Source organism: Siphateles boraxobius, unplaced genomic scaffold (assembly GCF_051911475.1).
Source record: "Siphateles boraxobius isolate OS27281-9 unplaced genomic scaffold, OSU_SipBor_1 5, whole genome shotgun sequence".
In the NCBI taxonomy this organism is placed as follows: domain Eukaryota; kingdom Metazoa; phylum Chordata; class Actinopteri; order Cypriniformes; family Leuciscidae; genus Siphateles; species Siphateles boraxobius.
In genome coordinates, this window is record NW_027509141.1 from 14,110,662 (window position 1) to 14,131,252 (window position 20,591).

General features: G+C 41.7%; 1 protein-coding gene across 1 annotated transcript in view; it reads left to right on the forward strand.

Annotated features, from left to right (window-relative positions):
- Positions 1-812: 812 nt before the first annotated feature.
- The window catches only part of LOC143711442 (calcium/calmodulin-dependent protein kinase type IV), a 248,848-nt gene continuing 229,069 nt past the window's right edge, over positions 813-20,591 (forward strand). Inside the window, exons 1-4 of the mRNA XM_077202902.1 lie at positions 813-1,573; positions 4,807-4,885; positions 4,982-5,044; positions 5,181-5,263. Of these exons, the coding sequence (XP_077059017.1) occupies positions 1,467-1,573; positions 4,807-4,885; positions 4,982-5,044; positions 5,181-5,263 (332 nt within the window). The 5' untranslated portion in view covers positions 813-1,466. The remainder of the gene's footprint in view (positions 1,574-4,806; positions 4,886-4,981; positions 5,045-5,180; positions 5,264-20,591) is intronic.

Below are 20,591 nucleotides of genomic sequence, written 5' to 3' on the forward strand. Positions count from 1 at the left end.
AATTATATTGGCATATATACATTAAACATATCGGTGAAATATATGGTTATAACATACAATATTATATAAACAATAATCATATGCTATGTATTAATATATGTCAATATACTCATTTAATATGGACAATTTATATATGTTATAAACCCATATCAACATATATCTAGAGGTTTGTATGTGATAGCAATATATTGTCCTATATTTAGCATATGACAGCGTCACTTGCGATATAGGGACATATATGTCATATATTACTTTTCCGTATGGGAAACCTTAACATAAAAAATTACATTAATTCAGATTGGTAAAGTGTTTTCGATTCATTTTAAAGAATAGACTAAAAAAAGACTCATTCATTCAGGAATCGTAAAACATTGGTCGCACTGTTCTGATTTAGCCTACTAAAACAGATTGAAATGGTCGACTCGCGTTGAATGTTTTGTTTCACTTAAAATAACAGGTTTATACGAGTCATTCGTTCTGAAATTATATATGACTATACACTAATCCCACTGTGTGTTTTATTAATTTAAAATAATCGTTAGGGAATCAACTACAGTGGTCGCACTATATTCAATAGCGGTGTTATGGCGTTAGTGCAGAATTCTGTATAGGTTGTGTAATGCACGTTCGACAACCGTTATAAACAATACATTTCCAACTCTAATGATATCAGAAGCACATTCGTTATTTTGATTGAATGTTCCGCAGTCCACAGTAAAAGCCAGGGACTGGGAGTGAGGCTGAGAGGGCGTGTGTATGTGACTGTGTGTGTGTGTGTGTGTTTGCGCGCGGTTTAGCTTGTGACAGACCCCCTCCCTTTCTCAACCCCTTAGGCTACCAGTAACAGCAGTCTGATATTCACGTTAGAAACGACATTTACTTCATCTTCATCCTGCTAAGTCACAATATCCATCTGCTTTTTGAGAAGCATCTGAGAAATAAGACTGTTAGTTTTTCATTCTGGCGAGGACCAAAGCAAGGATTCGTTCATCATCCTGTCGCTTGTGACATCGGGAATTGGAGGATTATGATGTTTTCTTGAATGTTGTGTGTCGTGGGAGATTTGGGGATGGGATCTATGAGGCCCTTTGAAAGCAGAAGACCCACTTTGAAAACAGCCGTTGTATTGTTTTGATCAATTTTTTAGAAAACAAATCATAGGCTATATGTTCTTGTAGAATACAGATATAGATCAATTTAAATAGACCTCATTTGGAGATCAACTCCAGTCCGCAGTGATGCTTAATTGACTGGACTGACTTTTAATACGCGCACTCAGATGGAAATGGAAACCTGGACATTGTAAATCAGTGAGCACTTGAGACAGCATATTTATAAACATAGACTAACACACACATACAGCTTAAGCTGACTCACAGATGTTAAAGGGATCGAGGTTCCCTGGGCTTCCCTGATCTAAGGGATTAGTTGTATTCATTATAAGAACAGTCTTCGGAGAGTCCATCATGCCCACCTCTCGGTCCGGGGCTTTCTCGGTGGAATATTGGGTCGATGGATCGCGCCGAGATGCGACATTGGAGGATTTCTATGAAATGGGCCCAGAATTAGGCAGGCGAGTACATAACTTCATCCAATTAACATCGGTTTTGATATTATATTGAAAATACATAGGCCTATACGTTCACACTGTGTACATGATTTTTTACTTAATTACTTGTCGACCTATTTTGTTTTTATGACTATAGTGAGACAAATTAAACGATATGCAGAACCAATATTTAATTATTTTATTTCTGCTTTGTACCACAGTAAGAAATCATCAGACTGCAACAATAAAAAAAAGTATAACATATTTATAAATATCATTGTTAGATGTTGTTACCGATAGTTGGTTGGACCAATTTGTTTTTGTATAATTAGTTATCATTGTGGCAGAAATAAAACTAACTTGAAAATCTGACTAAAGAATACATTTGAATAAATGTCAGCTATGTAAATAAAGATAACTGATTTCAAATTTGTTAAATATCGTTAAAATAATATCGGTCAAACCAATTATTGGTCTGTCGTTATACTTAAATGTGCATTTACTTCGTGGAATTGTTATAATAGTGTCATTACTGCAGTTGGTTATATTAACATGTACAATATAAGTGTTAACATTTGTGTTGCCCGTGTCTATATGTGATCAGGTGTTCAGGTTTTGTGTTGTAATTAAGGTTTTTGTACTGCTATAGGTATTATGATAGGTGGTTTTTAAACTAATTGAGCTAAAATTTGTCTATTGCTGATTATGCTGAAGACTGTCAGACACTGATGAGTTAGTGATCGATTAACAAAAAGGCAGCAGGAAAAATTATGGCCTTCTCTTTGAGTGCTCTCTGATTGAGTCATTCAATGACCATGAAAAGCAAAGAAAGGATCTGAGAGACAACATGAGGACCATAAATGGTTATATTTATAACACACATATTGTATAACATAACACAGCCATGTAAAAGGGCTTATGCCAGAGGGAAGGTGATTTTGTAATACATGGCATATTATGTTCAGACTAGTACATCTGTCACACTCTCACACCACATGGTATCACGTTTTCAATCAGTACCATTGTTCCTTAATTAGTTTGTTGTCATGACACTCATTCAGCTGTGCACCTATCAATCATCTTGTTATCTTCTCACTATTTAAGTTTAGTTCTGTTTGTGTGTCTTTGTCTGGTCTCGTCTATTTGTAGTTGTGAGTTGATGTACCTCGTTGGATTTACCTGTTGGAATTAAAGCCTGTTACCTTCTTTATCATCTTCTTGTTATTCGTGTGTTTAGTCCCTCCCACACAATACGTGACAGAAGAACAGACCTAAGAAAGGATAAGCGGTGTGTTTATTGAAGCGTTTTTTGTTTGATTTTCTTTGAGTACGTGTTTTTTGGGTTTCCTTCGGCCATTTGGACCACTTTGCAGCAGTCAAGCTGCTATGCCTTGAGCAGAAGGACCGCTCCCTCACGGAACATTTGGAGGAATTCGTCAGCCTCATGCCAGCTACAACTTTCCTGGACAACGGCCTCAACACCGCCACCAGAGAGCAGCTGTCCGGGGAAGGCCCTCGAGGTAGCTTCACCAGATACGTAGAGTGGGTGCTGCCACCAGCCCCACTAACTACCCAGTGCCTAGCCAACAACACCCAGACTGTGGAGATCGGCTGCCCTAGCCCATTGCAGACCGAGAGAAGAACTTCGGAGTGACGTTCGAGCCAACGTCAACAAGGGTGATCGAGCAGAACATCACCACGGAACCTGAGCAACGCTTGCCTAACCAGGTGTGTGAGCCGGCAGCTTCATCCATTGCTGAGGGAGTGCAAGTGGAATATGAGGGTATGGAAGGGAGCCCCACCCTCCTGCCTCAGAGAGAGTGTTTGGCAAGCACATGAGAAAATATACATGGGTTTTGATTTTGGAGAGGTTAACTTTCTGCCCAGTTTTCTACCATCTGAATCTGTCTGTTACGTTTCTAATTCTCTGGTCCCACCCAGCTTCCCTTTCCTAAATGTTTTGGAGACTTTATTTTTTGTTGGATTTTGCATCACTTTCCAGTCCCCAACCAAACCTGCCACCCAGTCATCACTGCCTCCCATCAGTCCTTCAGTTTCACCTCAGCCTCCTCTCAGTGGCGTCGATCCGCTTTGGGACTGCTGGGAGCCATCTCTTCCTGGATGTGGGAAGCCTGTAGCTCCGCCTTCTACCTCTGTGTGCTCCACTCCTCCTTGACCCGTTGCCCTGGATCCTTGATCTCTTTGATCATGTCTCCGTCACCTGCAGTCGTCCCTATGGTGGCGTCAGTGACAACATCTCCATGGCTCTGCCCTCCTGTGACGCCGCCATGGGGCACAGACTCAGCTGTGGCATGGGTCAGTAACTATCTTTCTCTGCTCAATGCTCCTCCATGGCTTTAACCACCATCTGCTCCACCCTGGACTTTTGTGTTCCACCTCCTCCTGGTCGGCCGTCCACCTCCAGAACCTCCTCCTGTGTCTTCTGCCTGTTTTGCTAACCCTTTGCCATCACCTCATCCTCTTTTCCTCCTTTGTCACCACGGCGTGAGGACGCCTTCCAGGAGGGGGCGTTTTGTCACACTCTCACACCAACTCAATAAGCACTTGTTTTCAATAAGTACTTAGTTTGTTGTTATGGACACTCATTAGTTTCAGCTGTGCACCTAACAATCATCTTGATATCCTCTCACTATTTAAGTTCAGTTATGTTTGTGTGTCTTTGTCTGGTCTCGTCTATTTGTAGTTGTGAGTTGAAGTACCTTGTTGGATTTACCTGTTGGTATTAAATCCTGTTACCTTCTTTATCATCTTCGTGTTATTCGTGTTTAATCTCTCCCACACAATATGTGACAACATCAAGCTGAATCCATTGTGTTGAGTATTTTTATATGTGAGCATTTTAAGAGCCTTGTCTGAAGTTTAATAGGCCCATTTCATTTTTGGTCCAGTTTAATTTAGTATGTGTCATTAAATGTGTATTCCTTTTTTAAGATTTCATGTCCTCATGTAGACTGATTGTTTATACTCAGTTGTCATGGAAATCCAAGGACATAATAGTCGTGATGGGGAAGGGAGAATGTAGGTAGGATCCTCCAAGATTAGGTGAGTGGTGGTCACAGTCGTGAAATATGCCAACATTTTTATTTCATCAAACCTCTTGGTTTTTATTAGCATCTTCCTATCTGTCACTTTGCGATATGTGTTTGCGTATGGTACTTTCTATGATGCACGTTTATCAAATTTAGGATCCTTATTTAATTATGAGTATATTACGATTGCTTTGTGTTAATCACTAGGGGTGCCACATCTGTTGTGTTTCGCTGTGAAGAGAAGCCGACTGAGAAACCTTATGCTGTGAAGGTCTTGAAGAAAACTGTAAGTTGATTGGTGATTTTATAGGAGCATATTTAAAATTTTCCTGAAATCCCAGAATGACTGTTTGAGGTTATTTTCACTGTGTCATCAACTCAGATTGACAAGAAAATTGTGAGGACAGAGATTGGAGTACTGCTGCGTCTGTGTCATCCAAATATTGTAAGATATTATGTTCCCCGCAATGAATTGTGAGATTCTCTTCATGTTGTTATGAAATATTTCATATTCATTGTTTTCCATGAGAATATGGATGGGCTTGCTCTGATGTGACTGTTCTTACTTTTTTTTCATTTAGATTTGTTTGAAGGAAATTTTTGAGACCGAGACAGAGATCTTTCTCATCCTTGAGCTGGTCACAGGTGGAGAGCTCTTTGACAGGTATTATGTCCTCCATTAATTAGAGGCAATTCAAATGTGAAACACTTTTGTGAAATCGTCAGCTTAAAGGGATAGTTCAGCCAAAAATTTAAATGTATCATTTATTCACCCTCTTGTCATTCCAAACCTGTTTGACTGGAGCACGAAAGAAGATATTTAGAAAAATTGTGTGAACTGTTTTTGCCCACATAATGAAAGTCAATGAAAGCGAAAACTGCATTATAAACTATTAATTTAATATTCTGAATTAGCTTTTAATTTGATATTTTTCAGTTTTAATTTTAATTTTAGTTTTAGTCATTTAGTAGTTTAACGTGCATTTGATACTTTTACAATTTTTTATGTCTACTAAGGATTTATTTATTTTTAATTTAGGTTATTTAGTACTTCAACTTATTTATGTCACAGTCACACAACATTTGGACTTTGTTTTTCAGTTTGCACCATTTTCCTGAGTTGAGTTGGTTGTCATGGTTATTGATTTGATTTCATCATTTAGTTCAGGTGTGTGTTATCGTTAATCATCCTCATTTCGATGTATACCTAAGTTCCTCTGCATCTGTTCATTGTTGTCAAGTCTCGTTCATGTGTACCTGTGTTGAAAGCCTTTCTCTCTGTTTGGATTTACCTGCCTGTGGATTTATTAAAGATTCATCATCGTGTTTGTGTATTATCTTACAACACAGTTCTTATGGCAATTTATTTCAGGTATTTTAGTTATCCTTTTTTTTTTCTTGAGGTTTTCCATCTAATATTTTTTATTTTATTTCAATTCTCTAAAATGATTTCCAATTGCTTTAGTTTCATTTAACAATATCAACACTGCACAGAAGAAAGAAAATCCTACCGGTTCGAAACAACATGGGATCAGCAAATTATGATAGGGAGACAGTGGCAGCTCCAGGATTTTTTTCTTCGGCCTGGCCTCCAGTGATAGACTCGATCCGAGCAGGAGACAATTGTGCCTGCATCGTGACTGAGTCCCACACCACTCCCAGGAACGTGGTTCTCTGGGCTGGTGTCAACACGCTCTTCTTCGTGTTGAGTCTCAACCCCAGGCTCTGGATGTGGGCGAGGACGACATCTCGATGCCGAATCGCCAACTCTCTCGACTGTGCCAGTATTAACCAGTCGTCGATGTAATTGAGCACCCTGATGCCCTCGAGCCTCAGGGGTGCTAGAGCTGCATCCATACACTTGGTAAAGGTGCGAGGGGAGAGTGCTAGGCCGAACGGAAGAACCCGATATTGGTAAGCTTCGCCCCCGAAAGCAAACCTTAGGAACCTCCTGTGAGATGGAAGGATGGAGATGTGGAAGTAGGCGTCTTTTAGATCTATCGTGACAAACCAATCCTCGGATTGGATTTGACTCACGATAATGGGAATAGTGAGCATTTTGAACCTGAATCTCCTTAGAGACCGATTCAGATGCCTCAGATCTAAAATTGGACGCAACCCTCCATCCTTCTTTGGAACTATGAAGTACCGGCTGTAGAACCCGGACTCTCTGACTAGTGGGGGAACACGCTCTATGGCCCCTTTTTCTAGCAGCGAGTTGACTTCCTGTCCCAACACCAGACCCTGCTCTGGGCGCACTAACGTCCAGACCACCCCGTTGAATTTTGGTGGGCGGACCTGGAACTGTAGTCTGTACCCAATTTCCACAGTGCGCAGGACCCATGGAGAAATATTCGTGAGGTTTTGCCATGCCTCTGCGAAATTCACCAAGGGAACCAGCCCCTCGGGGCTGGTGTCCAGTGTTTTGTGTAAGCCCTTGGCGGCACCCTGAAGCGGAAGACCGGCAGGGGAAAACCGACAACGACCCACAGTGTGCGAGCGCGAACGCTGTCTGACTGCAAGCCTTTGGGGCAGAGAAGACAGCGTGTGCTCGCTGGAAGCTGGCTCGTCCCGATGCGTCAGAGACGGCGGGATACTGACGCCAGCTTCCTGAGGGCCCGACGAGAGAGGGGACCTCGGTCGCTCTTAGAGGTCCCACAGGAGTTAGGACCTCTTTCCCTTCGCCTTCCTGGACTGGATGACGGTCCTCAGATCCGTCCTTCCAGAAGGCTGTGGGTGAGAGCGCTGCCTAGGGTCCCAAGCTGCTTGAGGGGGACCTCTAGAAGCGACACTCCCTCTTTGGCCTTGGCGATAGGAGCTGGATGACGGCTGTGGCTGTTTTGACCCTCTAGCAGCCGACTTCCTAGACCTCGACCGGCGAGGGAGATATTGCCTAAACGCTTCACTCTGCTTCTTAGTGTCCGGAAATCTGTCGACGACACCATTAACCGCCTCGCCGAACAGACCAGAGGTACAAATGGGTGCATCAAGAAGAAAAGCCCTGTCCTTCTCCTTGATGCCAGAGAGATTAAGCCACAGATGCCTCTCTGTGGTCACCAGAGCTGACATGGAGCGGCCGATGGCGCGGGCCGTCTCCTTGGTAACCCGGAGAGACAAGTCTGTGGCCTTAAGAAGCTCGGCAATATCCTCCATAGTAGGACCCTCGCCCTGGTCCATGCCTTTTAAGAGGTCGGCCTGGTACGCCTGCAGAATGGCCATCGTGTGCAGGCTCGCACCAGCCCGACCTGCCGCCATATAGGCCCTGCCCACCAACGCAGATGTAGTGCGACATGGCTTGGAGGGCAGCGCCGGTGTCTTAAGGGACGATGCAAGATCGGGTGAAAGGTAACTGGCTAGAGCTTCCTCAACCCGAGGCATCGTCCCATAACCGTTCTCTCTAACCCCCATAATGTCACTATAGTTCAACATCGGGGGGTTAGACAGGCGCGCTGAAAAGGGCCTGTTCCAGGATTTACACAACTCGTTGTGTAAATCCGGGAAGAACGGTAGAGACCGGCGTGGAGGATGTGCGCGGTGCTGCAGGAAGCGCTCGTCGAGTTTACTTCTGACTCGCTCTTCCTGCCTCTCCTGTGGCCAACTAATATGCAGTTTAGTCACAGCCCGTGTCACCACCTCCAAAAGCTCATTATAACTGGTGCAGTTTGTGTGTGTGTGTGTGCTTCATGCAGATCCCCCTCCACGACGCTGAGCACATCTAATTCCTCAGAATCAGACAGCTGCAGCACTGGGTCTGCATCCCGAACGGGAGAAGCCGCGGAACGGGCTCCCGAACGGGGGATAGGGGAATCTGAGCTTTCAGATGAGGATTGGGAAAGTGCCTCGGCAGTCCCGATCCCCTCTGAAAGCTCCCTTTGCGAACCCCACGATCTAAGCCGCCGCATCGCCTCGGCAGATGCGGGACCTGAACCGCGGGGAGCGCGCATCTGGCCATCCTCAGAAAATAAAGCCAGACGGGAACGCAGCACTCTCATAGAAAGAGAATCACAGTGGCCACAAGCAGCCCCCTCGAGAGCTGCTTGGGCGTGCTGCATTCCTAAACAAGCCACACACATCTCGTGTGTGTCCCCAGCCGTGATAAAGCGAGGGCACGGGAACACACAATTTTTAAACTGCTCACTCATTCTCACAATAAATCAGAACTGAGACAAACAACACCAAATAGGACAAACTGATTTCACCACAACACAGAGCGCTTGCTGAATAGCAAAAAGCTGACATTTTCTGTGTGCCGGCGTGCTTTTGTACACATCCGCTTATGCCGTCACACGCTACGTCATCACGCAACGCCAATAGGATTGGATTCGGTTTCATTCATAAATTCAGACGTGCTACGCTGAAGGGCGTTCCCCTAGTGTCGTCACCGACGCAGTTCGAGTTCCCTCGAAAGGGAACTCGAATTCTCCCTAATCAAAATTAAACCAAAGAATAAGACAGTGTTATAAGTGTGTGTATACATTTGTTTCAGCATTGCCTGTCATTGACACAGTTATGTAGAGTATGTCAAACATAAAAGTCTCTTATACTATTGAAAGTTTTCTTGCGGTGTAGATATCCTCTAGGGTCTTGCTCATCAATCATCTTCTTCGTCCTCATTTCTCATTTACTGGAATCAACATCCAGGGTTTGTAAATATCAATTTGATTGCCCTCTCAAATTAGTTTTCATTATCTTTTTTCCGCATTTTCATTCGTTTAACCGTGGTTTTCCAACTAGTGATCTTAATATACAAAGTACACAACAGAATAATAACCCACTTTCAATATCCCTAATTGAGCAAACCTTAATTTTCCAAACTTTTATGAAGTTTTCCTTAACTTCTGCTCTTAAGTTTTTCTTGACTCAATCGTAATTGCTAAATTTTCCTCCCTGCGCAATATTATTTAGTAAAAGTGCAACACTGATCACCAAACATAAGTCAGTTTACTTTTTTCACATAATTGTTTTTCTCCTAATGCAGACAAAGCATTATAATAAATATCTGCTTATTATAGTAGTCTAATTGATTTATTATGCATTTTTGTTCTACTTGATCCATATGACTATTAATTCAGAATATGGCTGGGTATACATATCTCTATCATTTTTATCGCTTTTTATGAAAGAATATCAATTCTTAAATTCGAAGAATCCATCTTTTAGTCAGTCAATTTTAGTGAACAGAACACTTTACACCTATCTAATAAATTGCAATACATTTCACTTACTGTCTATTTTATTACCAAATTTAAACAATAAATTCCATTTTGACCTTTTTAATCTCGCGTGTTGCTTCTCATTCTCATTGTAGCTCCTCAGTTCAAGACTAAACTGAATACTTTTTCTTCTTTTCTACTAATTTCTAAATCAACTATCATGAATTAACTAATTATGTCTCATGTAATCACTCTAACTAAGAAAGCTTCAGAGCAATGTTACATTTATCTCATAAAAGTAATTCAATAAACTCATTAGACAATTAGAAAAATAACTCTAGCAAATAACTTTTTGCACTCTTACATATTCCTTATATGTACATTTATTTTTCTTTATATCTAACAATCTAAAAGTTTGTCTATCAACCATTTAAACCATTAGCATTATAACTTAATTATTATTAAAACTTCCTTGTGTTCATATGCAACTTATTTTTAATCTCCAATACTTCTGTTTAGTTGACATATAATCTGACGTTATTTCTGATAGACTTCCAATCTAAGGATTACTTCTCTGTCAGAGATTTAATTTCTGTTCCTGCCCCTCCTCTGCTGATTTCATTGCTTTTACCCATCTATATCATGTCCACATAATCCATTACCAAGTGTTTTAATAGTTCTTCTTGTATACTGATATATGGCCTATTTTTGTCGCTGTTCTTTTCTTAACTTTGTTTTTGCCACAAATTTCACAAAACTGCCTTTTAATTTAAAATGCCTTTAATTTTAACTTTATTTTAAATTTTAAATTTTAATTTCCTTACCTTACTCCCCCCTTTGCGCACTTGTTTAAAACCATTGCGCATCTGGATTGAGAATATTCAAAAGTATTCATTGGTTCAACAATCTGTCCTTCATGTGAATGCCAAATATCTATTTTTGTCCCCCCTCTGGTGCCATTTAGATTGTTCACAAGGGCCTGTTTGTTATCGAATTTCAATAACTTCCTCTAAGTCTATAAACTTTCTATACTTTCTATCAAGCACTACTTGATATCATTTTAACTAATCAATTGCATTTTGAATCAAATTGTATTCTTATCAATTAAAATTAAAATTTAATATTTGTTAATACTTGCTTTAATTTCAACTGTAGTCTTAAATTAATTAAGTATACCCTTGTATTGACAAATTTCATCTGAGTACCCATTAAGATTTATTTAAAAGTTCTTTTTAGTTCTAATTTTTTCCTTCATGAATTGTCTTAATTCCCACTATGCTATATCAATTTCTTAAATTAATTGTTAACATTATTTTAGTTTCTTTTCTTAATTAGTCATTATCATTGTTTTCTATGTTGCGTAATATATTTTTCTCTTCAATAATTTTTATGTTTTGATGGGGTTATTATGAAGTTGCTACTGAATCTATTCAAGGGCTGAAGTTGACTATTGTTTGAGCTTGTACTCATCTCTGTTGATTCTCTCCTTTGCACAGCTCTTCTCATTCCTGTGTTTCTGGTCAAGTTTGTCTTTTCTTTCCATTTATGATTTGATCATTCTGTTAGTCTTGTCATCTTTCATTACATCTTTTAGCAGGGTGTCTCCAGTGAGTCGTTCGTTGCAATGGACTCTTTCTCTCATTGTCAGCATGTCCTTGATCCCTCACTTCAGTTGTGGGGGGTTGCTGAAGTCAGTTGGTGTATTTTAAGTTGAGAGATATGAACTCAAATGTCACTCTGTTGATCACTTCCTCTGAAATTACAAAGCACAGTTACTGGTTCATTTTGTTAGACTTGTTCCAGAATCCTTCCTGGAATCGAGCTGCTGCTGTCTGTAAATTAAAGCTTAATTATTTTTGTTAGTGAAAACAACATGTGATTTCAATCATCTGCTCATCTGTCCCATTGTTCTTCTCGATGTTACCTGTAGAAAGGTCATGTGGGCTGAGTGGTGTCCTTTCTGCCTTCATTAACAGCAGGACTTTAATCCATATATTCTCATTTGTTTTTCATAAATTTGACTTTTGATCATTATTTGCAACTTTTTGCATTTTTCTCACAATACATTTCAATGTACTCTTATAATTAGTCAATTCAACTCAGTTATCTCTTTGTCTTGAGTTCCACTATTAGCCCACTATTTATTAGGCATCTTGGACAATACTCAACCCACTTTGTTACAATATAAAAGTTACAAGACAATATTTCATACTTTTGACAAAGATGAGCTCCATCATGATATGCTGAAAAGAAAGGCAGACGTGTTATGCTGCAAAGAAAGTCAGATATGTTATGCGCTGCGCAAATGTGGCACTGGTTTTTCAATTTTTATTTTTCTCTTTTCATTCTTTGTTTTTTCATATTGTTACTTCAGTTCCTGACCAGGAAATTTAACCAAATCCATCCATGGTCATTATTTTATTGGGCAGAATTTGCCCTGTGGGCCCACATGTTAAATTTTAAATACAGCTGTATTGGCAAAATAATTGATTTGCCTTAGTATTTCTTCAAACACCATCTCTCACTCATTCACACTCAGTGTCTCTCACACACACACTGGCCAGCATACATTCTTGCAGGTTGTGCTCTAAATGTGGCATCCTATAATTTTAGCCATAAGGTCTGATCAGGTCAACACAGCTATGTCAAACACTACTGAGAAGTGTCAATGATCATAAGGTTTAGTTTAACACCGTTGTTATAATCCTTTTTTTTCTTTTTACAAATTCTAATAGACTAAGCATTTTAGAATAATAAGCCTGCCATTGTAATTTTTCAAATGCATTTTGTCATTTGTTTTTCTTATTTTTCCCATTCTTTTTTGTTTTTTGCTCATGAGCTGCTTTATGAAATTGGAGATCTCTGCATAATCTTGGATCCATGGCCAACAACATTTCCATCTCATTATCCCAGTTCTGACAGCATTTTTTGCGATTTCATAATTTTGGACTTTTGGAGTAATTTTTTCTCCAATCTATATCTCTAAAAACTTACCAAAACAAAATGGAGTGACCAGTATCATTGTTTAGCAAACACTAATAATAATCTTTGACATTTTGTGTTTATCTTTTTTTTTTTTTTTTTTTTTTTTTGCTACAGAATAATCTCATGCTTTTAGCCCTATAGTTGTTTAATGTAATAGCCCTCACTATAACAAATCCAGCCTCAGATTGAACTATTTAGTGAGTTGAGCACCCACTTGTCTCTTTCAGTGTATTCTCTTTCTTTTTTATATGGCTGAACTTGAACCTATACTGAAAAAGCAGAGAGGGTTAGTGTAGCAGAGAATAGAAATAATTGCTTATGAGACCAGTGAATAATCAGAATGAATAAAGTTAATCTAATAATTAACTAAATTTGAAGCAGTCTCTAGAGTGATAATCGGAGTTGCCACACCTGTGGTGCCCGTAAGGGAAGGATGTCGGTCGGTTTTTCTCTGTTAAAGCTTCATGGCTGTCTCTCTGCATGTGTCGTCAGCCTGTCACTCAAAGGCCTGTTGTCGTAGACTGGAATATAGGCTCTGTTGTTTCTCTGCCCCTTCTCAGTTTGGGCTTTGATAGATTTTGCCACAGCTTTGCATCTCAGGATTTTCCCCTTTGTCCTCAGGAAAAAGTCTCCAGTGAAATAGTGAAAGTTTCACCTTTTCCAGCATTAAATCAGTCTTTCTCCATGCTGAGTTTGCCAGAGAGTGGTCATCTTCAGAAGGGGAGCTGAAAGCCCCTCACCCACTCTTCTTCTTCTCTCTGCAGTCGTGTCTTTGACCTTTCACCTCTTCCATTCGACACTGAAGCCATCTGAAACTTGAACCCTCAGAGAGCTGCATAGATCAAATTAATCTTTATAAATATTTTTTCCTGAGCTATTAGCTTTTTTATCTAAACTCCACTTGTTAACCATCTTTTTCCTAGTTCTTTTATAGTATATAATAATCACTGGTTGACAACAGCAGTTCTCCCATTCTGTTTTTAGTAAAGCAAGTTCTTCGTTGCAGGAAAAAGCAAGCTATCTCTTCTTTGCAATATCAGCAATAATCTAACTTTTGACTATCTGAGTATAATACAATTAAATCATTTTCCCTATCATAAATCAGACATCAATCTTTCTCTTATATTTGCATGCTGTGCTCAAAATAACTCCATGGTGAATACAACTTTGCTCAGCCATTTCCAACAATTCACATTACTACAATTCTAAGATTGCTGTAAATTATTTATGACTGGTGAAACTTTGTCACTCAATCTTGTTCACTTTTAGCACACTGCACAAGTTATTTTTTCTTAGCACAAACTTAATTATCTACAATGGAATCATTTTTCTCACTTTGTCTTCAGGGATAATGAGATACAAATTTTAGATGTCTTCAGATATAAGATATAATATATTAAGCATGTGCATTTTTATTTATTTATCCATTAATATATATCAGTCCATTTATTAATATATATTTTATACTTTAACTTATTTATACTACAATAATCTGCAAGATTATTATATTGAAACAATTGTTTTCTTTTACTATTTCCTTTATTTTTACTACCAATCATTTATACAGTACTTGTCCCTCAAGCTCATTCACACATTCCTTGTCACCTATTTTTAACCACAGGCACAGTCAAGCAGACACACAGCACAGGATCCTACACACAAACACACAGAGCTATATTCTACTCACAGTGTTTCTCACTGTTTTTACAAACAATACTTCACTGAATAACTTTAAACTATCACAGACCTCTGCGATTCAATTTAGCTTACCCGAGCAGTCCATTGTCATTCCTATAACAATGCGGTAACCATAAGCTAAACTTATATGTGCGCATGCTATCTTATTATCCTTAATAAGAAACACTGATAAAATACCTCATAACCTTATGAGTATCGTTATCCTTAACGAGCAGAAAATTATCACAGTCCTCTGCGATTCACTTTAGCTTCCCTGAGCAGGCCATCGTTATACCTATAACAATGCGGTAACCAGAAGCTAAACTTATCTGTGCGCATGCTATCTTATTAACCTTAATAAGAAACACAGATAAAACTGATAACCTTACCAGTATACACATTATCCTTAATGAGCAGAAAATGATTAACCTTAATCATTAACATTTACCATTATCCTTAACAGTAAATATAAAAAAACAACTGATTAACCTTAACCAGTACACTTGTTAAACTTAACAAGCAAACATCTCAAATCCTTACATACGTATGACAAAACCTTTAGCGGCACATCAGCAGTACCAGTATTCATACAATCTGCACCAGGTTATATTAACACAGGCAAACACTAACGGGAGCTCCGCCGCGCTATAACACATTACTTGATATCGTCAACAACAATAGACAATTATTTCTAGAATCAAAGATCCTCTTTTCAATTTTTAGTTCTTTAAACTTGGAGAAGCTTTTTAAAGGGTCTTACCACTCTGGCTCACTGGTGACAACACACACTTTTTCAAAAGCAAAAATTGCTCACCTCAAAGTACAGTGGCCACTGTTGTCTGTGTCGGTCACCAATGTCGCCTTTCGTGGTTCCTTCTGCTTCAAAACCCAAGCCCCACGTTGGGCGCCAAATGTTGTGGTTTTCAATCTTTCTGAAAAATAACTTCGCAGAGATCTTTGATGCCAGAAATAATTAGACTTTATTTTCGAACGCCGTCCCGTTCCATAGAACGACGCTCTAACGCTCCGGCCCTGCGGCCCACTGGCCCTCTGGCCTTCCAGCGCGCTCCCGAGTATATTTTGGTTCAGAGTTATATACATACATCTTCTTCCAAAGAAGGTAACACACCCTATAGATAGTTTTGGGTAAAGGTCTTTTACCATGTGACTTCTCAGAATAGAATTTTCTGCAGCAAACAACATTCCATTCAAGGTCTTTCACATACACAGAGGAAATCCAAAGTCACAGACAGAAGAAATAATTGTGTCCAAATATATAGCAAAATTACTTGTTTTCTAAATAATAAAATCTTCAACAATGTTTAGATCTAAAACAACCTTTTCTCTTTATTTTTTTTTATCACCAGACGAGCTAGAGCGAACAAAGTGCAAGAATTTATATTAAAATCTATATTATTTGACGTTTATAATGTGAGTGAATCTTCAAAAAGATCAGGGTAGCTACTCATAGATTACAAGAGGACAATATGTCTGTTTTCTTCTAAATTTTTGGTGGGGCTACAGCCCCAGCAAGCCCAAAGCTCAAAGTCTATTAAGAGGTAATCTACCATGTGGTGATACGATGAGGGCCTAGTTTCTCTCCTTAGATCTTAAGGCCCCTATAATACTCACAGCGAAGTTCTTTTTTGTCCTTCGCTTAAGGGAAAAACGTCTTGGGTTATGACTGTAACCCTTGTTCCCTGAGAAGGGAACAAGACACTGCGTCGACTACGACACTTTGGGGAACGCCCTTAGCATAACGTATCTGAAGTATGAATGAAACTAATCCAATCCTGATTGGTGTTGCGTCATGATGTAACATGTGACGGCATACATGAAAGCTACAAAGGGACGCCGGCACACAACAGAGTTAGCTTCTGCAATGAAGCAAGTTGCTCCCAGGCAGGGGAAGGCGTGGCGGAGGGGAACAAGGATTACAGTCTTAATCCGAGACGTTCCCTTTCGAGGGAACTCGAACTGCGTCGACTACGATACTTTGGGAAACGAGTACCCACTATGCCACAACAAACTCTGCCTGTCCCAGTGTGAAGCTGTGCACAGGAACATTTAGGACGAAAGCACTGAGTGCCTGGCATAGAAGAAATGTCCAGGCTATAGAATCAGATAAAAGTATGAGGGGTGGCCCGTCCTGCTGCATCGCACACTTCTTGGATCGGGGGGGGGGCTCAAAGGAGGGCTCTAGAGGAGGGATATGCCTCTAGTTGAAATAGCCCTCACGGCCAAAGGCGAAAGCAAGCTGGGCACCTGATAGGCCATAGAGATAGCCTGAATGACCCAGTTACTGATGGTCTCTTTGGACGCTGGAAGCCCGATGCACACCAGCAACTGGTCTGACTTTCGCCATGAAGAAGACTTCTGGACATATATCTTGAGAGCTCTGACAGAACAGAGCAAATAAAGTCTTTCTTCATCCGCCGTCACGTGAGGTGGAGGATGAAAGCCTGCAGAACCGTAGGCTGTGCCACATTAGATGACACTTTAGGCCCATAGCCTGGCCTGGGATGCAAGATAGCCTTAATGTTGCCTGGAGCAAACTTCATGCACCCACGAGTTAAAGAGAGCGTCTGAAGGTCTCCTTCTCTCCTCAGAGAAGTAATGGCTAATAAAAAAGCTAAAAAGCTTGAAGGAAAGGTTCTTCAACCAGACCTTCGAGAACCACTACCAGGTCCCATGTGGGAACTCTGGTACGAGCCGCAGGTCTCACGAGCCCCACCGAAATGTACAACCAGCTGATGTCTCCCCAGAGGCCCATCACCCAGAGGAGTGTGGAAAGCCGCAATGGCAGCCACGTACACCTTGAGTGTGGACGGGGGGCAATCTTGGAGGAGCTCCAGCACTGAAGCCAACCAGGCAGTTAACTGGGTCCACCTCACGCTCTCTACACCAAGTGGAAACACGTTCCACTTTAGGCCGTACTATCTCCTTGGGGAAGGAGCTCTGGAACGGAGTATGGTCTCAACCACTCCAGCCGACAGGCCAGCCTCTTTTTGGGCCAGGCCCAAAGTTTCCACAGGTCTGGTTGAGGGTGAACATTGAGCCCCCAGCCTGTGGAAGCAGATCCCTCCTCAGATCTGCCAAGGCTGGCCTGCCAGGAGTGCTATGATGTCTGAAAACCATACCCGGGCCAATACGGGGCAACTAGAAGTAGACTGATCCCGTCTCGAAGGATCCTCTCCAGAACTCCCGGAAGCAGAACGATCGGGGGAAAAGCGTACAGACGTAGCCTCGGTCACGTCTGTACCATGGCATCCATCCCCAATGGGGCGGGATGGGTGAGAGAAAACCACAGTGGACAGTAGTACGTCCTTCGAGACGTGAACAAATCCACCCACTGGGCCGAACCTCTCATATATATCGACTTCACCACCTCAGTGTGAAGTCTCCATTCCCCGGGCCTCAGCCCCTGCCTCAACAGGATGTCTGCTCTCTGATTCTGGTCCCTGAGATGTGCATTGCTCTGAAATAACAGCTTCCCCTGAGACCACAGAAGGATCTGATGCGCCAATCTAGATAGAGGGCGCGATCTCAGAACCCCCTGATGAATCAAGAAGGAGATCACCGACACACTGTCTGCGTGGTGGCCCTGAGGTCTGGGAGGAAGCTCCTCAGTGCCCTGCCATCCATGACCGCGCCCCAGCCCGTGAGGGAGACGTCTGTCGAAGCGGCTTTCTGGCGACATGACGCTCCCAGCACGGGGCCTTGGGACAAAAACCAAGCTTTTTTCCACATAGATAGGGAATGAAGGCATCTGCGCGTAACCCTGATCATGCGGAACAGGTTCCCACTCGGGGAAACCCCTTGGTTTTCAACCACCACTGCAGGGCCCTCTTGTGCAGCAGGCCGAATGGAATCACATTGTATGCTGCTGCCATGAGCCCTAACACTCTCTGAAATGTTTTACAGTGATGGCTTGGCCTAGCTTTATCCTGGTCACCGTGGTCAGGATGGAATCGATCCGTGCAGGAGACAATTGTGCCCGCATCGTGACCAAGTCATCTCGATGCCGAACTGTCTGCTCTTGTGACTGGGCCATAATAAGCCAGTTGTCGATATAATTTCACACCCTGATACCCTGAAGCCTCAACGGAACTAGAGCTGCATTCATGCATTAGGGAAGAGAGCTAGGCCGAACGGAAGAAGAACCTAATATTGGAACGCTTCGCCCCCGAAAGCGAACCTCAGGAACTTCCTGTGAGATGGAAGGATGGATATATGGAAGTATGCGTCCCTTAGATCTATCATGACTAGGGTCAACAACAAGTTCTGGTGGTCTTCTATACGAACGGACACCATCACGTTCATTCAAAATTGCACCATCTGAAATACCTCCAAATCTCCGCGTCAATTACCTGCCGGCCAATAGGGAACCGATTCCAACGTAAACGGTAGTAACCAGACCGAATAAGAACGAAGATTTCGGTGCCTGATTACGGTGCCTGTCTCTCTGTGTCATGAGGCGCACACACGCAAGCTCTCTCGCTCTCTCCCTCTCCGCCGTGCGCGCACTCTACGGTTTGGAGCACAGTCTGTTCTGTCTCGCATGCGCGCTCTTGCTCGCTCGCTCTAGATTCCGGGAGATTTTAACTAATTTGCGGGCATCAGGGAACCGTTATCAATATGCTGGAGACTCCCGGAACGTCTGCTGATAGCGAGGGGATTAATTAAGGTGCCGGAGACAAAACACTTCAAGATTTGGCTGCAATTCACGTGTAAAATTATGCGTCAGAACGCCCTCTGGGTGTGCCGATTGTCTGAAGCCAATATAGAATCATGTCAATCCATATTTTTGGTTAAAAAAAAAGAACCTTTGCAAAATTATTTAAAATATATTAAGAAAGCCACCACTACTGGTCACATCTGTGGTTAGATTGATTTGTTTAGATCCAGTGAAGTCGTGTCCCATCAGTTTTTTAAACATTAAGGCAGGGATGTAGCCTACCTAATAAATAAAATATCTCCAGTTAACTAGCAGAGCATTCATTCAGTTCGCTATTAAATAAGAGATCTAGTGCTAAAATGTGTTGTTTTTTAACTCAAGCTGAGTGTCACGAATGCAGCCTCTGTGGCTCCCTCCGCTCACCACCAGAGGTCACCATCTCCTGAGTACTAACTCCTTGGAATGCATTTCCCATATACCCCGTACCTGTTGCTGATTTGACTCACAGGTGTTTCCCATTGACTTTCTCTATTTAAACTGTTCTCTCAGCTTCCTCCTTGCGAAGTCTTGTCTTGCCATGCAAACATTTCTAAGCGTTTATTCCGTGTGTGATTTCCCGTGTATAACCTGGACTGTTTACTGGACTCTGATTCTTTGTCGCCTGCCTATTCTGATTGCATCTGCCTTGTCATTTGATTACCCTGTGTGTTTGTCGACTGCCCTGATCTTCAGCCTGAACTCTGACTTTGATTCTGCCTTATCTACATTTTGCTTGAAGCCTGTGATTGAACTCTGCCTGTTTGACTTGCATTCTGTTTCAATAAAGCTGTATATGGATCCTAAACGACACTGCCTCTTCGTTACAGAAGACTTCGCCAGATCTCAATCCAGCGGCATTCTACCACTTCACCACAGAGGTCACTGCTCAAGCATCGGTCCTGCCCACACACCAGCAACAGCTCAACCGATTGACTTCGATTACTGAAGATCTGGTAAAGGCATTACAATCACTTCAACTCCAAGTACCCAGCAAGCCTGTTCCACCCCCCACTCCACCTCAGGCACCGACTATTCCCCACACCTCCAGTTCTCGTCTCACCTTCCCAGAAAAATTTGATGGATCTCCAGACAGATGTAAGGGATTCTTACTTCAATGTTCTATGTTTGTCAGTCAACAACCCATGTTGTACCCTGCAGATGAGAACCACATTGCATTTGTGTGTTTGCTTCTCACGGGGAGAGCGTTGGATTGGGCTACTGCAGTATGGAGAGAGGACAGGCCAACCTTCCCTTCATTTAGGTATTTTATTCAACGCTTCAAAGAGGTGTTTGAGCACTCCGTTGGAGGAAAGGAGGCTGTGAGCAATTGCTATCCCTCCGGCAAGGAAGGGGTTCAGGCAGATTATGCTTTATCATTTCGCACTCTCGCAGCTCAGACGGGGTGGCCAGACGATCCTCTCAAGCTCCACTACCGTAAAGGCTTGTCTATGGAGCTGCAG